This window comes from Canis lupus, chromosome X (genome assembly GCF_011100685.1).
Source record: "Canis lupus familiaris isolate Mischka breed German Shepherd chromosome X, alternate assembly UU_Cfam_GSD_1.0, whole genome shotgun sequence".
Taxonomy (NCBI): Eukaryota; Metazoa; Chordata; class Mammalia; order Carnivora; family Canidae; genus Canis; species Canis lupus.
Window position 1 is genome coordinate 14,906,716 of NC_049260.1, and position 17,902 is coordinate 14,924,617.

The 17,902-nt window shown below is 39.3% G+C and overlaps 1 protein-coding gene across 4 annotated transcripts in view; it reads left to right on the forward strand.

The window, feature by feature from the left end:
* Positions 1-17,902, forward strand: part of PPEF1 (protein phosphatase with EF-hand domain 1) — a 123,143-nt gene that overhangs the window by 69,832 nt on the left and 35,409 nt on the right. For all 4 annotated transcript variants that reach the window (XM_038586981.1, XM_038586979.1, XM_038586980.1 and 1 more), the window contains 3 exons: positions 316-362; positions 14,862-15,028; positions 17,863-17,899. In XM_038586981.1, the coding sequence (XP_038442909.1) occupies positions 316-362; positions 14,862-15,028; positions 17,863-17,899 (251 nt within the window). The remainder of the gene's footprint in view (positions 1-315; positions 363-14,861; positions 15,029-17,862; positions 17,900-17,902) is intronic.

Sequence of the window (17,902 nt, forward strand, 5' to 3'; positions counted from 1 at the left end):
TGGAGCAGGTGTAAGGATAGAACAGGATTATTCATGTAAACCTTTAATGCAGTGCTTGGTGTGGGGTAAGCCCAGCGCTGCGCAATGGTAGGAGTGAATAGGTGATTGTAAGATCAGACACTGCCCCCCATAGGAAAGGGGACAGAGAACTATGAAAACAAATTGTCGAATTAATACCATCAGGGTAAAACCCCAATGCCCTGAGAATGCTTGGACTATATTGGCAGTACGGCAGTATTTCAGTTTAAGAATTCTATCACAAATGGGCATTTTTCTTGTTTCCTACTGAATAGTGATTTTTCATTTGCACTCCAGGTGATTTGCATGGGAAACTGGATGATCTTTTTTTGATCTTCTATAAGGTAAATAATTATTTTGCTAAATAGTGGCATTTTTGTTGGGGGGAGGCCCATACTAAGGCAGACAATAAATTGGTGTTATTAGGGATATGGACAAATACAGATGTATGTAACAGTTTTTTTCTAAGAAGCTGAAATATTTGTAGAGGGATAGATATCTTTTTGGCTCTGTAATACATATTTCACCAAAAAATCTTTCAAAAATTTAATTTGGGTCTTTGTTCAATATTACCGTTACCTATAGCCTATATATCCATTGGGATTTGCACCTGATTGTATTTATGCTCTTTATCACATTGTAAATGTCTAGATGGCACAGGATGAAGAGGAAAACAATCTGTTTTGTTTTTATTTTGTTCAGAAGTGAGCATGTCACATACCAGTCTCTTCAAAGCACACTAATTATGTGTGAAGGGAGTGCCCCACTTAGTAAATTCTGAACTGCTCTCTTTACCTTGATTCGCCATTGCTGAGCTTAGTTGCTCTTCCAACGCTGTGACTCCTTTTCATTTGTTGGGTTTTGGTTGTGGGGGCCCACACAGAGGGCAGAGACCAACTTGGCTGGCATGGAGTTTCCCTGCATCTCTACGATGGGATTCATTTCCCTGTCTGAGCCAGTGTTACCACCTGAACAACTTCTGGGACAACTGTATATAGAAAACTGATCCCAAGGTGACTTCTGCCATCATCCCTTGATCGCTGTTTCTGATCCCTGTGTCAGTCCTCACAGCTAGCATGTTGAATAACTGGGCATGGCATAGGTGTCTCAGATGGTTGAAAGAAAATATATTCTGATTATTATGATGGCCAATCATGTCTATTCTTTGGAGACTGTGAGAGCTTAAGTAAGCCACATAACTTCTATGAAACTCAGTGGATTTTTAAAATTTATTTTATTTTATTTATTTATTTTTTTTTTATGAAACTGAGTTGGGTTTTTTGTTTTTTGTTTTTTGTTTTTTTGGTTGTAATATTCTTGAGCTACCATCCCACAAAAGGTTGTCTTGTGGATAAAATAACAAATATCCCCAAGCATTTTTTAAACTAATAAATCATAACAGAAATGCAATGTTTTAATTTTATTCATTTGGAGTGGAAGCCAAGAAGGAAATGGAATGGGCCAAACCAGGAGTGGATGAATGGAGCCAGCACTTAGGAGATTTGGTTGAGACTGCATGAGGTCTAAAGAAGGATCTAGAACTTGATAGCCCGGGAGCAGGAACAGGGCAAGTAGGAGACTGCCCAGGAAGTTAGGTTGATGCCAGGAAGCCCAGCCAAAGTTTTCCTGGTAGGGAGGCGATGGTGATAGTAAAAGAGCAATTGCCGAGATCCACCAGAGTCTGAGCTGGGCAGGGAAGGAAGAGGATCGGGATGAGCCAGTCAACTAGGAAAAATGGCCAGACTGCCGATTGGCATGCTTTCTGAGAGAGGGAGCAGACTTACTGGGTCGGGCCTCAGGAAGTAGCAATGGTGGGAAGTTATGCGAGGAACAGTCCTAGGGGACGTGTGAGTCCAAGGCGGGGTCCAGAACGTGGGTGACTGAAGCGAGTGAGAGAGAATATTAGAAATGAGGGGGTCTAGGACATGGAAAGCCAGTGTGTTAAGTGAGTTGGCCTCAGGACCATGAGGTGAGGAGCAGGGAGAGGAAGGCTAGTCAGAGGTCTGGCTAAGAAGGAGGAGGCCCTTTGACCTGAGGTTAGCAAGATGTGAGTCTTTTAGTGGGTGTGAGGAGTGGCTATGAACCCTCCCCAGCTCCTGACCCTGAGGGATCCACCCTGTGGAGAAACAAATCCTGTCCTTCCAGAGGGCTGCAGGAGTCAGGAGTCCAGCAGCATTCTTAGGGAAGACCCAGATTTCCAGAGAGAAGTCTTCCTGAGTGAGTTGAAGACAGAAAAGAGTTTCTTGACCATGAAAGGGGGATTCTACTGGCCAAATTGAAAAGCTGTGGGAGTGTGGGTAGATGGACTGGTGAGAGGACATTAAGGAGTTACATGGCTTGGGGAATGAGATTTGTTTAACTCATTTCATGGCGCCATAGAAAATGTTCAGAAGTTCAATCCTGCTATTGTTGACAGTTACAATTGGAGGAAGGAAGAGGGGGCAGGAGGATGTGGGGAACAACCACAAGAGAAAATCCAGCGATTATGTTTTTAGAGGTTTGGGAAGATATTTCAAAGGGCAAAGAGTTGAGTAAGTTAGATGGGAAAAATGACTTTGGAGGCATTCAGAAACGCCAATTTCTTGAGAGGTAGTTGAAGACATTAAGATGTGATCAGGGAAAGGGTTCAGGGAGTAGACAGAGGGGAAGAGAGAATTGCAACATGTTTCTTTAATTCTATCAGCAGAGCAGTATGGAACATATAAAACTGGAAAGTGCTAACGTAAAGGCTGAACAGGAGGAGGTGGGTGGTAAGAAGTGCCATAAAAAGAACCAAAGGTGAAAATATAGCATTCACATGAAAGCAAGAAGTATTTTGAGAGTTAACCAACGACAGCGTTCCAGAAGTGGAGACTGAGAACCCAGCAGTGGGAGAGTAGGGCACTCTTATTTGGGAGGGATTTGGGTAGAGGGAGGTGAGAGAGATGTTTGGAAAATATGAATTCAAGTTTTAACAGACGTGAGTGAGAAGCAGCTAAAATGCATCTTGGATGTGGGATAAAACCTGTGCACCAGCGTCTGAAAATGGCCTGGTTTGAAAGGGGAAACTGAGGAAGGAGCCACTGATGATGGCAAGGTTCCACTCTAAAGAGGCTGAAAAGGTGCTGTCGTTCGTGGTGTCTGAGAGGGGAGAAGGACCTGATGGGCCCATGATGATGGTGAGTCACTCGGCTCAGGGGCAGCGGGGGCAGCGAGTGTCCGGAGCTGCAGGCCCAGAAGGGACAGGGGGACATACAAGAAAGCTGCTTCACATGATGATCTCACTTGCCAAAGTCAACATTTTGCCTTTTTCTGTCTCATTTTTTTATCTGAAGTTTAAATGAGGAATGATGATAGGATCACAAGGGTACAGGGCAGCCTGAAACTGGGCACACAAACTGTTCAGGAAAACAATATTTCTATGTGAATACAAAGGACAGTGACACCCCGCTGTCGGAGGGCGAGCTCCCGCGTACTTATTTATCTTCACTTGGCACTCCTTTGTGGTCCCAAACCCACAAGTAAGGGAAAAAAAGGGTCTCCCAGTTCTGTAAACTGCTGTCACAAATCCAGTGAACTTTCCTCAGAGGATGGGCCCCAGGCCCTTATTCAAAGGCCAGTGAACGTTGTTATGTCAGTAAAATCCTATCTGACACATTCTCGCTGCAAGTTGGCCTGCCTGGCTCCCCACCCCACAGTAGATGAGGGAATAGGAGAGGAAGGCAGGAGTGAGAAACAAGGATGAGGATGAAAAGTAAAGCTGTTACCGACAGAAGAGATCTAGACCTATAAGCATGAGATAGGAAACGTGTACAGGGAAGAGAGTTCTCTATTTCTCAGAAGTACCTGAGAGGATGCTTAGATTGACAAGCCTATGTCGTCAAGAAAGTGTCAAGTGCTATGGTGTGCACCCTGTTAAGAGGTAGGGAGAACAAATGGCCCATTTTCAAAACCCTGAGTTAAAATGGTTAAAGTAATTTCAAAACACATTTTAGCTTTTAAAGGGGTAAGCTTCAGTGATCTGGAAAATTCATCTTAGCAATGCTTACAGTATGAGTGAGTATCATTATTGGCTCTTAGGTATAGGAGGACAAAAGAACATGAGAATAAAAAAAAAAAAAAAAAAAGGAAGATTAGTTGAGAGAAGCATCATGGGCCAGGAAAGTAGATGAGGAGGAAAGAGAGCACATCTTAGGAACAAGGCAGGAGAAGGGGACCACTGGATTTCTCTCTGTAGCCCCAGATACAATGGTGGCTGCACACGGATGCCAGTAGGTGTTAACTCTGACCGAAGCCATCTCTCTCTTGTTTCAGGAAAAGGTAGGGTTGCTGTGATGGCAGAGGATGCTCACTGCAAACCTCAGTGCATCAACAGTGTGCATTTGATTCCCGATTATTTGTAAAATGCCCTGTGTGCAGCACTTTCCTCCAGTTCACCTGCGGGAGTGCACAGGCTGAGGCCCCTCAGTGTGAGCCACGGGCTCTCTAGCTTCTATTTAGAAGCAGCTAGTGACTGTGCTTTAGCTTGGTCTGTTTCATTTCTTATTATTTATTTAATTCAGTAAAATTATCAATTCATGTTTGTTTTCTTTTTTAATTTCTCAAAGTGTATTTTATACACATTCTGATTGAACTTGGATTGCTGGGAACAGTTTGGCAAAGTACTCCTGTTGGAGATCTTTGGAGCTGTAAATCACTAAAGTTTATATTATGCTCTGATTCCTCTCACTCAACCCAAAAGAGAAACCAGGAAGCCCCCAGGCTTTGAATTAAGGCAAAATTGTGTGTTTGTTTTTTAAGATTTTATTTATTTATTCATGAGAGACAGAGAGAGGCAGAGGGAGAAGCAGGCTCCCTCCGAGGAGCCTGATGGGGCACTTGATCCAGGACTCCGGGATCAGATCAGAGGCTCAATCACTGAGCCACCCAGGAGCCCCAAGGCAAAATTGTTATTCATCTCTGAGCAGGTGCTGTGCTAGGCAATTTCTCCCTTGTCAGGACTGGGGTTGGTTCAAGGGGGACCAAAGGCAGAGCCTGAGAGGGAGAGAGTTCCAGTGTAGGGTCCCTGAGATGACTTGCCATATTACTTTTTTCATCGAAGCGGTTGGTTTGGTTCAAGACTTGGACTGTTATAACTGATCATTTACAAAAGCGAGTCTGTCCACTAATTTGTTCATTTAATAGACTTTCATCTGGTTCTTGCAGTGTTCAAGGCACATATGAAAACTGAGAAGATACAAAGATGAATATGAAGTTTATTCATTTCACGTGTATTTATTAAACACCCATTATGAATGAGATACTCTACTATAGGTTGCTAATACAGTATGACTCAGGTGCAGTTTTTAGCCTGAGAGACATCACAGTTTAGTGGGGAAGGTCAACTAATAAAAAGACAAGACAGGTCACGGTGGGACATATTAATGACAGGGATAAGCACAAGGCTCCAAGGTAGCACGTTAAAGGGGCACCTAACCTCATGGGAGACTTCCTGGAGAAGGTGAAATTTAAAACAACCTGTTCAAAGAATTTTAGTAATTTAGTAAGTACCTAAATCATGAAAGAAAGTTTTGGAGGATCTGAGATTTTATTTTCACACATTTGTTGTGGTGCACTGTAATAAATAATGGGATTCATGCCCTTGATTGCTTTTGATTATTTGTGTTGAGATTTTGGTTCCTTTCATATTTGGTTGTCCTTAAAAATTGTATCATTTAGCACCTTCAGACTAAGCTAGATGTTTTCAGCTATGATTCTATTTGCGTTTGAAATGAATGCTTTCCTCCGGTGTCACATTGTTAACCATGGCAGACCTTTGCTAAAAGGGGATCTCAACATTATATGGCTTCAAATACCATCAAGTGAAGCAATTTACATAGCATTAGTGAGGTTATATTTTTAGATTTTATTTTCTGAAAAGGTTAATTTTCATCAGCCACTTTTGCTTAATTAGAGTGACCAATGTGAAATACTTCATTCAGAGCTTTAATTAGCCTTGCTGAAATTCAAGATGCTTTTTCCCCCATTGCATGGGAAGCATGAAACTTTGGATCAAGTATTGGCAAACTAGTTTGTTAAATTGATGCTGTGAGCAGAGACCTCCTGAAGCTGAAAGAGGTGCACATGGACAGAGAGAAGCTAATTAACTCTTCACACTGTGAGTGTCACACTAATGCTGTCCTTTGGAAGCCATGCCACCTGGTCTTCCTTCTCTTTCTCTTTTCCCTAATGCTCTCCACCCCCTATGCCCATGACTTTCCATTTGGGAATATCATTAAATATTTTCTGTTTTCTCTATCACTGATACACGTCACGCTGCCACAGTAGTCAATTCTTTTTCTTTGGAGATTAAGGCTGTATGTTGCAATCAGAGGAACAGATCCCTCAAATAGGGTTTGCAAAAGAAATAAAAATTAGAATAATATGGAGCTGTGGTCCAGAGGTTATTGTTTGATGTGCCTTGGGAAAATGTGCAAAAAAAAATGGCATAATGTCTAGATGTTTATCGTAAAAGTTCGTCAGTAGGAAATAGGTGAGAATATAGGGAAACATCTTGTTTTTGTCTCTATTCAAGTTAATTAATTGTGGCCTGCTATTTTTTCCCCCTTCAGGTCATCTGAATGCTGTTCAGAGTTGTAGTTACCCTGGGTTTTCTATATTTGTCAACCTCATTTCCATGTCATAGACAGTTTGTTGTATATCAGCTGCAGAATAAGCCAGAGAGTTTGGTTTGCTGGAACTGAGTGAAGGATGGGTTGTAACAGAAGTTTTTGCTTCTTTGAAGGAAACCCAATCAAATCTCAGTAGCCAGAAGCCTATGTACCCTAGAGACTTTATGTACAAGGACACTTAACTCCTCATCTTCTTATCTATTTTCTAGTTTTCTTATTATTCTAAGACAAAAATGTATTTGAAGTCATACTGTATCAAGTAATATGACTAATCCTGAACCAATAGGGCAGATCTGATATATTCAAATAAGTCTTGCCTGCTTTGAAGTGGCTGTTCTGAAAGGCTTAACTGTGATCAGGAGTTCAGTTATACATTTAAGACTCCTTTTAGAGTCACTTTCAGAGACCGTGACATATTATTCTATTGAATGGGCTTCATTATCACAAATCTTAGTCTTTTGACAACATGTGTCATTTTTTGAAAAGGTTAAAACTGACTAATAAGTGTGCTGTATAAGGTGGATGGCCTAGGTGACCATTACTATTTTGGCTTAAAATTAGGTTTGATTGAAGGAATTCATTATTCTTTGCCAGTGGTAGAGGTGAAATACCTATAAAGTTTGGTTTAACTGGCGGTGAGAAGTTCTAATACAAGAAGATTTGTCATCACAGTGGAAAACCTGTTTACTATCCAAATATAATTTTAAAATACTGAATGCTTCTTATATTTTTGATATTAAGGTTATGCTAGTTTCATGAAGTGAATTGAAAAGATTTTCATCTTTTTCTGTGGTTTGGAATAATTAAAGGCCTTGATTCTCAAACTTGACATTATAAATACCCAAGGAATTGTGGGGAAAAAATACTGATATGTGAGTCCTACTCCCAGAGACTCTGATGGATACCTAGGAACTTTTAAAAGCCCCTCACATGGGACGCCTGGGTGGCTCAGTGGTTGAGTGCCTCCTTTTGGCCCAGGGCGTGATCCTGGAGACCCACATTGGGCTCCCTGCATGGAGCCTGCTTCTTTCTCTGCCTGTGTCTCTGCCTCTCTCTCTCTGTCTGTCATTAATAAAGAAATAAAATATTTAAAAATAAAAAAGCCCCTCACATGATTCTGATATGCAGCCAAGGATGAGAATCATTGGTTTAAATAACATTAAAACTATTTGCTCCTGAAAATTGAGATAGAGTTCTGCTAGAAAGCCACAGGGAGATGTACTGTTCAAGGTTTCTACTTCTTTTGAATCAGTTCTGATAGTTTCTTATTTTTAGGGAAACCCTCCATTTCCCTAGACAGTAAAAGTACATTGCCATAGATGTTGATATTATATTGTTTTGCATATATATAATTATTTTATCTACTTCTCTGTGTCTTTATGTATTTTTTCCACTCTTTAATCTTACAGATTTTTAAATTTTTTAGAAAGATTTTGTTTATTTGAGAGAAAGCATGCACACACATGAGAGAGAGAGAGAGAGAGAGCACAGAGGGAGAAGATGCCATTGAGCCAGGATAGTTGGAGGCGACGATATGAAGAAAGACTCGAAGTCTCACTGAATTTTAACCTGAGGGACAGGGGGACCGAGACTCCGACTCACACTCAGACTTGGACCCCAAGGCTTTGTCTCCTTCAGGTTTTATTAAGAGAGCTAGCAGATTAGCTATAGGAATGATTAACTTTGGGAAGCAGAGAAAAACATGTTTACTTCAAAGGGTAAAAGAATAGTCTATTAACTCGAGGGGGAGTGGAAGAGCTATATCTGGAGAACACTGTAGTCAGGAGTCAATCAGTCAGGACCTCATGTATTCCCCAGTGTGGTTAGTACTAGGAGATTCAGTTCTCAGATAAGCTCTGCAGCTGGTTGCACACAAGAAGGACAAGCAGACCCCCTGCTGAACTAAGAGCCTGTGCGGGGCTGGATCCCAGGACTTTGAGATCATGACCTGAGCCAAAGGCAGACATTTAACTGACTGAGCCACCCAGGCACCCCAAATCTTTTTTTATATTTTAAAAAAAGATTTTATTTTATTATTATTATTTTTTTAAGATTTTATTTATTCATGAGAGACACAGAGAGAGAGAGAGGCAGAGACACAGGCAGAGACACAGGCAGAGGGAGAAGCAGGCTCCATGTGGGGAGCCCGATGTGGGACTCAATCCCAGGTCTCCAGGATCACGCCCTGGGCTGAAGGCAGCGCCAAACCGCTGAGCCACCCAGGCTGCCTCCCAAAAGATTTTATTTTTAAGTAATCTCTACACTCAACGTGGGGCTCAAACTCACAACCGCGATATCAAGAGTCACATGGTCTACTGGTGAGCCAGTCAGGCACCCCTAATCTTACATATTTTTTAATTCTCTCTTTTATCACTTATTCTCAATCAGTCTCATGATGAGTTTATCAGTTTTATTGGTTCTTTCAAAGAATCATCTTTCAGATTTGTACATTTTTTTGGTTTGCTTTCTATTTCATTAATTTCAGTCTTTATCTTTATTTGATTGACTTTATTGTTCTTTTTCTAATTTCCTGAGATGAAGTCTTTCATGTGCATCTTGTCTAATAATAAAAGCATTTAAAGCTACACATCTTTTTTTTTTTTAAGATTTATTTATTTACTTGAGAGAGCAAGAGAGAACAAGTGGGAGGAGGGGCATGGGAAGAGAATCTCTAGTTGAACAGACCCCCCCCCCATTCAGCGGGATCTTGATGTAGCTCAATCTCATGACTCATAAGATCACATCCTGAGCTGAAACCAAGAGTTGGACGCTCCACTGACTGAGCCACCTAGGTGCCTCCCTATACATCTTTTCTAATTTTAGTTTTAATTGAGCCTTCTATCAAACTTGTAATTTTGCTTTTAATTTTCTCTTTGATTTAATGCTTATTAAGATGATAATTTCTAATTTCCAAGGATCTTAATTAAAGAAGCTAGAATTCTTTGAATCATATTTTTATTATTTATTTCAAACTTTATTGGATTATGATATGAGAATTTCATATCCTATGAAATGTCCATTATTTTGAATTTCTTCAGGATTTCTTTGAAATCAAGTACATGACTGATTCTCATAAAGTCTCCTTGGACATATGAAAAATTAATTGTACTCTATTTGTAGGATGTAAAGTTCTTTCTATATCTACCTATTAAATTAAGTTCATTGATTAATATTCAGTATTTCCACATATTTAGTTTCTGATACATCTGTCTAAATATGTATAGTATATATTTCTGTGTAACAAGTTACCCCAATACTTAGTGGTTTATTTATTTTATTTTATCTTTTTTTATTTTTATTTATTTATTTTTTTAACTTAGTGGTTTAAAACTAGAAACATTTAGTATCTCCCAGTTTCTGTGGGTCAGAAATTTGAGTGCAGCTTAGCTGAATGGTTTTGGCTTAGGGTCTCTCCTGAAGTGGCAGTCAAACTATTGACCAGAGCTGCAGTCATCTGAAAGGTTGACTGGGGCTCAAGGACCCATTTCCAAGATTGCTAACTCACCTGGCTGCAGGCTCAGCATTTCGGTTCCTCACTGGTTATTGGCAGAACAGCCACATGGGCCTCTCTATAGGGTACTTGGGTAGTCTCATGACATAGCAGCTGGCTTTCCCCAGAGCGAGGGATGCAGAAGAGAGAGCAGGCAGGAAGCTGCAGTGTCTCTTATGACTTAGTCTCCAAAGTTGCACATTATCACTCCTGCTTTTTTCTTTTTTTAATTCATTAGAAACAAATCACTAAATCCAACCCACATCTGAGAAGAGGCAAATTAGGCTTCACCTTTAAAGGGAGTGTCAAGAATTTGTAGTCATTATTTTGAACCAATAATTTAATCTGAATTTTGCATTTGTGTTGGTATTTTTAAAGTTTCTTCTTGCATCTATAGTAGTTAAATATATGAAGCAAAAACTTGTACTTTTGTTTATTGATTACAAGTTCATGAATTATATCTTCTTCATAAGTGTGTTTTATTATGTATGGTTGCTTTGTGATCATGTTTAGCACTTTTAATCTTAAATTCCACTGTCTAGTATCAATATTTACATTTTTGTTTTCTCTTTGTTGTATTTACCTTGTTTTCAACCTCTCTTTACCTATTTTTTAATGTGTATTTCTCACAAACTATGTATAACTGAGTTTTGTATTTTCATGTAGTCTAGTGATCTTGTTATTTTAATGGGAGAATTTACCCAATCACATATAGTATAACAACAGATATTTTTGAAAATTTTTCTTCTATTTTACTTTGCTTACTATTTACTTCACTTTGTTTCATCTTCTCCCTCTTCTTTTTGCTGTTTTGGTGAAGTTTTCTTTGGTGTTTTTACTGTGCGTTTCCATTCATTGGTGGTTCTCTTCCCATTCCTGACATTTCTGATAAGTAATGTATGTGTATATTTCACAAACAGCTATAACTTTATTCTTCCACCATTATCCTCTCTCTCCTGCAATAAGATAAATGTATTTATTTTCACACTTTCCATATATGTCCCCCATTGAGATGAAATTTGTGGAGAATTTGCTTTTCTCCCCTAACTTCCCCTATAAATTCTAGTTACTCCACGGGCCATATTTTTAGTTCTTGACCATTATTAGGTTTTTCTTCATAGTATGTCTCTTCTATTTCTAGAAGCCTTGCTTAGTACTTAAATACAAGTTCCACATTATCACTATTGATTTTTTTTAAAGATTTTATTTATTTATTCATGAAAGACACAGAGAGAGGCAGAAACATAGACAGAGGGAGAGGCAGGCTCCCCCTGGGGAGCCTGATGCCGGACTCCATCAATCCCAGGACCCTGGGATCATGACCTGAGCCAAAGGCAGATGCTCAACCAGTGAGCCACCCAGGTACCCCATCACTATTGATTTATATTTAAGTTTAATTATATATTGGAAGGTTCATTGTTCATTGTTCACATCTGTATTCTATATTCTTTCCTCTTGGGTCTTTCCCTAGCTGTTATTTCATTAGAATATTTTCTTGAGTGTTTTCCTCTATGAGGCATGAAGGTGCTACATTCTCTGAATGCACACTCCTTGAATGCAGGGACTTCGTGTTATTTATTTCTGTATTTCTAGCACCTAAAACTGTGTCTAGCATATAACAAGCATTCAATACGTGTTCATTGCTTTTGTGGTATTAGATCACTACATACTCACATATGTCTTTCTTTCACCCTGATGATCATCTATGTTGTTGCTGGTATTGGATCCTTTACATATCTGCAAATATTATCTATCACCCTAAGAAGTTAATGATGTTTTGGCCAATATAGAATTCTTGGTTCATCGGCCTTTTCTCTCTTTAATTTGTAGATTTATTAAACTATCTTCTACCTCCCACTACTGCATCTTAGAATTCTAATGCCAGGATGATTCTTTTCCCTTTGTAACTTGCTTCTTTCTGTCTAGCAGTTTCTAAGACTTAGGTAATAGGGGTATTTTTCCACCTACCAATTGTGCATAGGATTCGGGAACTCTTTCGAACTTCAGGCTGAAGTCTCTTTTTAATCATAGAAATCTCCCTCTCTTATTTATGTAATTATTACCTCTTCTCCATCTGTTCCTTTTTCCTGATTCTGGAATGATTATTGGCATATTAGCTCTCTTGGCTCTGAACTCTAATTTCTTACTCATTCCTTATGATTTCCATCATTTTGCTTTATAATCTGTGTGAGAGATTTTTCATCTGTTTGCTCTTCCAGGTCAATAATGTATTTTCCAATCACTTTTTTAATTAGCTCTAATCTATTGCTATTTTAAATTTGAATAACACACTAAATGCCAAGAATTATTAATATTTTGTTCTTTATCTTATGGTCCTCTCATTTTTTAAATAAAATTGTCCTCCAATAATTCTACCTCATTAGGAGATAGAACTTTAGCAGATCTGATTGGTCTGCCTCTCTCTGTTTACTAGATCCCCTTGAATACTAGGTTATTTTCATTTTCTATTCTCTGCTTAAGCTAGATTAAGCCTCTCTATAAAGGCACAACAGTTGCTACTCCTACATCAAGAGTATGAGAGGAAGTCTCTATGTTCCTAGGTATCTCCAGATGCAAATGTTAGTTTTCTATTAGCTTCAGAAATAGAGAAGTAGTTCCCTACACTTCTAGTAAGATCCAGCTCCCTCTCCCCCAAACCAGGACCACACTCACGCTTTGAGTCAGGGTCTCCCCTTAATCAAGGGGTGCACAGATCTCCTCAGGCCTACTTCTTCCATGTTCTGACCCCAGAGCTCTCTACTGCTGCTCCTCTAGCCCCCTTCAGGCCTGGAATCCCAAGAAAGTCTATAGCCTCTAACATCCCTCAGATTCCTCTGGTTTACTCATCCCAGCCGGCTGAAGGCTGGGGGAAGGAAGAGTATCAGAGATGTGGAACCCTTCTTTATTTCTTTAAGTTTTGATAAGCAATAGGCTATATTTTGCAACTGGCTCACACTATTTAAGTCCAATGTGATAAAGTTACATGAATTAATGTCTAAGAAAATATAAAATAATGGGATCTTAAAATTAGAAAAAACATGGAGGTCATAATAAAATGAATTTTCTAATTTATATGGTGCTTCATGGTGTTCATGCAATTTTATACATACAGTCTCATTCGAGTTCCAAAATAGCCCTGTATGTTAAGTATGGAAGTTATTATCTCATGAACTACAGCTCATAAAGATTAAGTAATTTACCCAAGGACACATGGGTAATAGTGGAGCTGGACTAGCAAATAAGTCTTATATCTGGCCCACAACACTATACTACTGCTTGCTTGCTTGCTTGCTTGTTTGTTTCCAGTTGTCTTCAGAAAATGTTACATTGCATGATGATTTGTGGAATCTCTGGGTTATATGTTGCAACCTGTATTATATATTTTTTCAACTATTTCTACTATGTTGATATGAATAATTTAAAATATATATAATTACTAGAATGGTGAATATAAGATAATAAGATTTTCTTTTGTAGTTTGAAATCTAAAAAAGAATTTGAAAATAGTTTGAAAACGATTAATATAACATTTCTTGAAGGTAACTTTTTTGAAAGGGGACATACATTTGGATATAGGAGTGTTTAAATTTTTTTCTTTGTAATGTATTTTTTAAACATTTGAATTTATTTTACTATGCAATAAAAATGTACTTGACCATTCCCTACCAGGCATGATATGATATGCCTGGTGGGTCTGGCATGTTTGTTTTGTCTTAGAGTTTAGTAGTACACAAGTAAATGAATCAATAGCTGTTATAAAGACCAAACCTTTGTCCTGATTCCAATTCTTTTTTCCTACTATACTATATTTAAAAGTAATATCTCATACTCAGGAATGATAATCAAAATATTTAACAACTTATATGGCCTAGTCAGTAAGCAGTCACAATATCTGCCAGCTACCAACACCTGGTACAATTGTATCAGAGGGTACTGGTACTATATTAGCCCTGCTCACAGTCCCATGGTACCTTACACTTTGCTGGTTATTTTCATATCCATTCACTTGTTTGATCCAGGGATGGGGGTGGATATAGTGTCATCCCTTTTTTGTAAATTGATGGATTCACCACCCAAAGAAGTTAAATGTTGGGCCTCTTAGAATGAAAGACTTTTGGTGCTGGGTTCAGTGTTCTTGCTTGGGTGGACATTTCCTTCCTTTCGAGGGAGAAGGAAGAGATAAGGTTAGCTATTTTTTTTTTAAGATTTTATTTATTCACGAGAGACAGAGAGAGAGAAAGAGAGAGAGAGAGAGAGAGGCAGAGACACAGGCAGAGAGAGAAGCAGGCTCCATGCAGGAAGCTTGACATGGGACTGGATCCCAGGTCTCCAGGATCATGCCTTGGGTTGAAGGCGGCACTAAACTGCTGAGCCACCTGGGCTGCCCAAGTTAGCTATTTTTGATAGGACAAAAATCAGCCCCTTTCAGAGAAAACTCATAGTAGGTAATGAGTAGAATAAGCAATCACCATCCCCCCCACCCCCAATCTTCCTATCCAAGCTAATGTTTCACTTCCAAGGTCCCTTGCAGGAAATGCCTGCCCTGACAGAGTAAAACCAGCTCAAGTTAGTGAGCAGATTTTTCTCAGTGGAGGAACTGACTGAGCCTCTTTTCTCCATATCTGCAGGGACATGGAGTACAAAGCCTTACTTTTAAAAGTACATTCTTTTAACTGCTTGTTTTTCCCCCTCTCCTTCCGCAGAATGGTCTCCCCTCAGGGAGCAACACATATATTTTTAATGGTGATTTTGTAGATCGAGGAAAACATTCCATAGAGATCCTAATGATCCTGTTTGTGAGTTTTCTTGTCTACCCCAATGACCTGCACTTGAACAGAGGGAACCATGAAGATTTTATGATGAATCTGAGGTAACCTAGGCCTTTAGATTTCCTCTTTTTGTTTCTCATACTGAAAAATACTGCTATGTTTAATTCCTAGCAGAGAGTTAGAGGTGAGTGGAGAGAAGTGTGGATGAGGAGAATCTCAAAGGACATTTCAAGTCTTACCTCTGTTTACCAACTCAGTCTTCTTCCTATCTTTTCTTCCAGTTCTTTCCTTGTTTCTCCCTTCTATTATGTTCTTTCTCTTCCTCCCATGCCTCTCATCACAGGCCAAATTGTCTCCTGGGTGGATGTGTTAGGCCAGCTTTGGGGGTGTGGTAGGTTTTATGAGCAGGCTCAGATGAGATCATTCTGTTGCTACTCTTTTGGCTTGCCTCAGATGTTGTCTCAGAAACTAGTACTGTGTTTTTCACTGATGTGTGTATTTTTTACGACATAGTGATTGCTTCTGGCATAGCTGTTCATAAACATATTTGAGAACAGCTGTAACGTAGCATTTCAACTATCTGACTCACTGGAGATTTGAGGAATAAAGATTGGTTAAATGGTTTCCCAAATTTTGCTGAAAGGCACAGTCAATGATAAATGTTCCCCTTGCCCTTCTTTCTTCTTCCTTCACCCCTCCTTTACCAGTTTGCTCTAGGGCAGTAGAAGGCATGACGTGTCTCATGCTTTTAGTTCTAGGTTTTTGGGTGCCTTGATAAAGCTCAGCAACTGATTAGTTTTGTCTTTGGGCAGTTTCACTCCACCCCCGGCAAGAGTATAGACATTCAGTTCTAATTTTCAGGTATGGAAGTAGATGCTAAGACTATGATAAAAAAAATTCCAGACTGTTATCAGATGTCCCTTATATATAATGTGTAACTTAATACTTTTATTTTGGCATGCCACTTATCCTTTCATTTATTTAATTAGCCGATCATATTTATCTAATGTCTGTAATAGAATGAAGGAGACATGGCCCCTGCCCTCACAGAGTTTACATCTAGCAGGAAAGACTTATGTTGAACAGTGTTATGAGCTTATAAAGTGAGGACCTAACTTGTCTGGGGGGTAATAGAAGGTTCTCTCATAGAACTATGGTATTAGCCTGACACCTGAGAATGAATTAGGCAATTCAGGGAGGGCCATGGTGGTGGGTGAGAAATGGTATTCTACAGTGAGGGGACAACTTATGCAGAGCCTGAGACAAGACTTTTTAGATATGAAAGAATTTTAGGAGGGTAGAAGCACAGACTGAGGTACAGGTTGGTCCCTAATAGGGCTGGAGACATAAGAAATGGTTGGATCATGCAAAGGAATTTGGACTTTTTTCTAAGGACATCAAAAATAATCATAAAAGAGTATCATAAAATTTGTGTTTTAAAATGCAGCAGGAAGGAATATTTGAATGTGGGAGGCCAATTAGGAGGTAGTTAAAGAGATAGATGATGGATTCTCGCCTAGACCAAGGTGGTAGGGATGGAGATTCAAAGAAGTAGACAGATTCAAGAGGAATTTAGGCAATGATGGCTTAAAGCTTAGTAATGTGATATGGGGGACTTGAAAGAGGACAGAATCAAAGATAACCTCTAGGTTCCTGGCTTGAATTTGGGAGTACATTGGCATTGCTCACTGATATTGGGAACATGATAAGAGGAAAAGGTTGGGATGAGAGAATGGTAAAGTTCATTTTGAGGTAAGGTGATTTGAAGTGCTTTTTAGGTAGTTGAGTGTATGTGTCCAGAGCTCAGAAATACCGTGTGGCCTGCAGCATTGTCCTGCAATATTGGCACATAGATAGTACCCAAAGCCCTAGGCAAGGATGAGGTTGCCAAGAGAGAAAGGGAGGGGAGAAGAGGGCCTAGGACAGAATCTGAAGGAATGCCACCATTCAAGGCTAGGCAGAGAAAAACTTGCAAAGGAGATTTAGAATACCCAGAAAGATACAAGGAAAACCAAGAGGGTTTATTGTCACAGAATCCAAGAGAAGAAAAGTTTTCCAGAAGGATGATGTAGTCAACCATATTTAATGCTTCAGAGAGGGCAAGAAAGATGAAGACTGCAAGGTGCCCATTGGATTTAACAACATAGACATCTCTGGTGAGCACAGGACTGAATTAATCTCAGAAAACATAACATTACATTGTAGAAGCCTGACGTGATGTGATTTGCATGGAAACTTGGAATAAGTATTCTATATTCTGACTTCCCCATATTGGGCCTTAAGAATATGTGTTATTACCCTAAGGCAAGGAAAAGTAATAAAAAAAATTTCCATCGTTAAAGCTCCCTTAGTGATTGCTATTCAGGCATGAAAATTTCTGACTCTTTCTATTAAAATCTTGAATACTATTACATGAACTCTATCAGGGAGAGTATAAAGGGGCAACTTGTTGTCTTCTAGGCTTTTCTTTGTCTCTGTTCAGTCTCTTCCCCCATCACCCCTTCCCGCGCCTTCATTCATTTACTGTAAGATTTAGGATGTCTGAGAAATTCTATCTACATGAAAAGCATTCTCCCACACAGCTTCCCCCAGCTGCCACAGCACACTTCTCTGAGTACTTGCAGCATCCACACATCCTATACCTAGCACATATTTCTTAAGTTGCCTTGTAATTGTTTCATGAAAATTTATCTTCTTTCTCCAACTATACTATAAGCTCCTTCCGAGTAGGGATGATGTCATTGGCTGTTTTTGTTCTTTTCCATCATGCCTAGCAAAGAGTTGGGTAAGTAATAGTCAGTTTCAACTAAACTCTAGTTTCTTGAGTTCTTGATACTTGTGATAGTGAAATGTCAATGGTTCCTCTTTTGGCGTGACTCACGTTAAGTAGAAGTTATCAGCATTTAACTAGTTTAAATAATATTGTTTTTTTCAGGTATGGCTTCACAAAAGAAATTTTGCACAAATATAAGGTA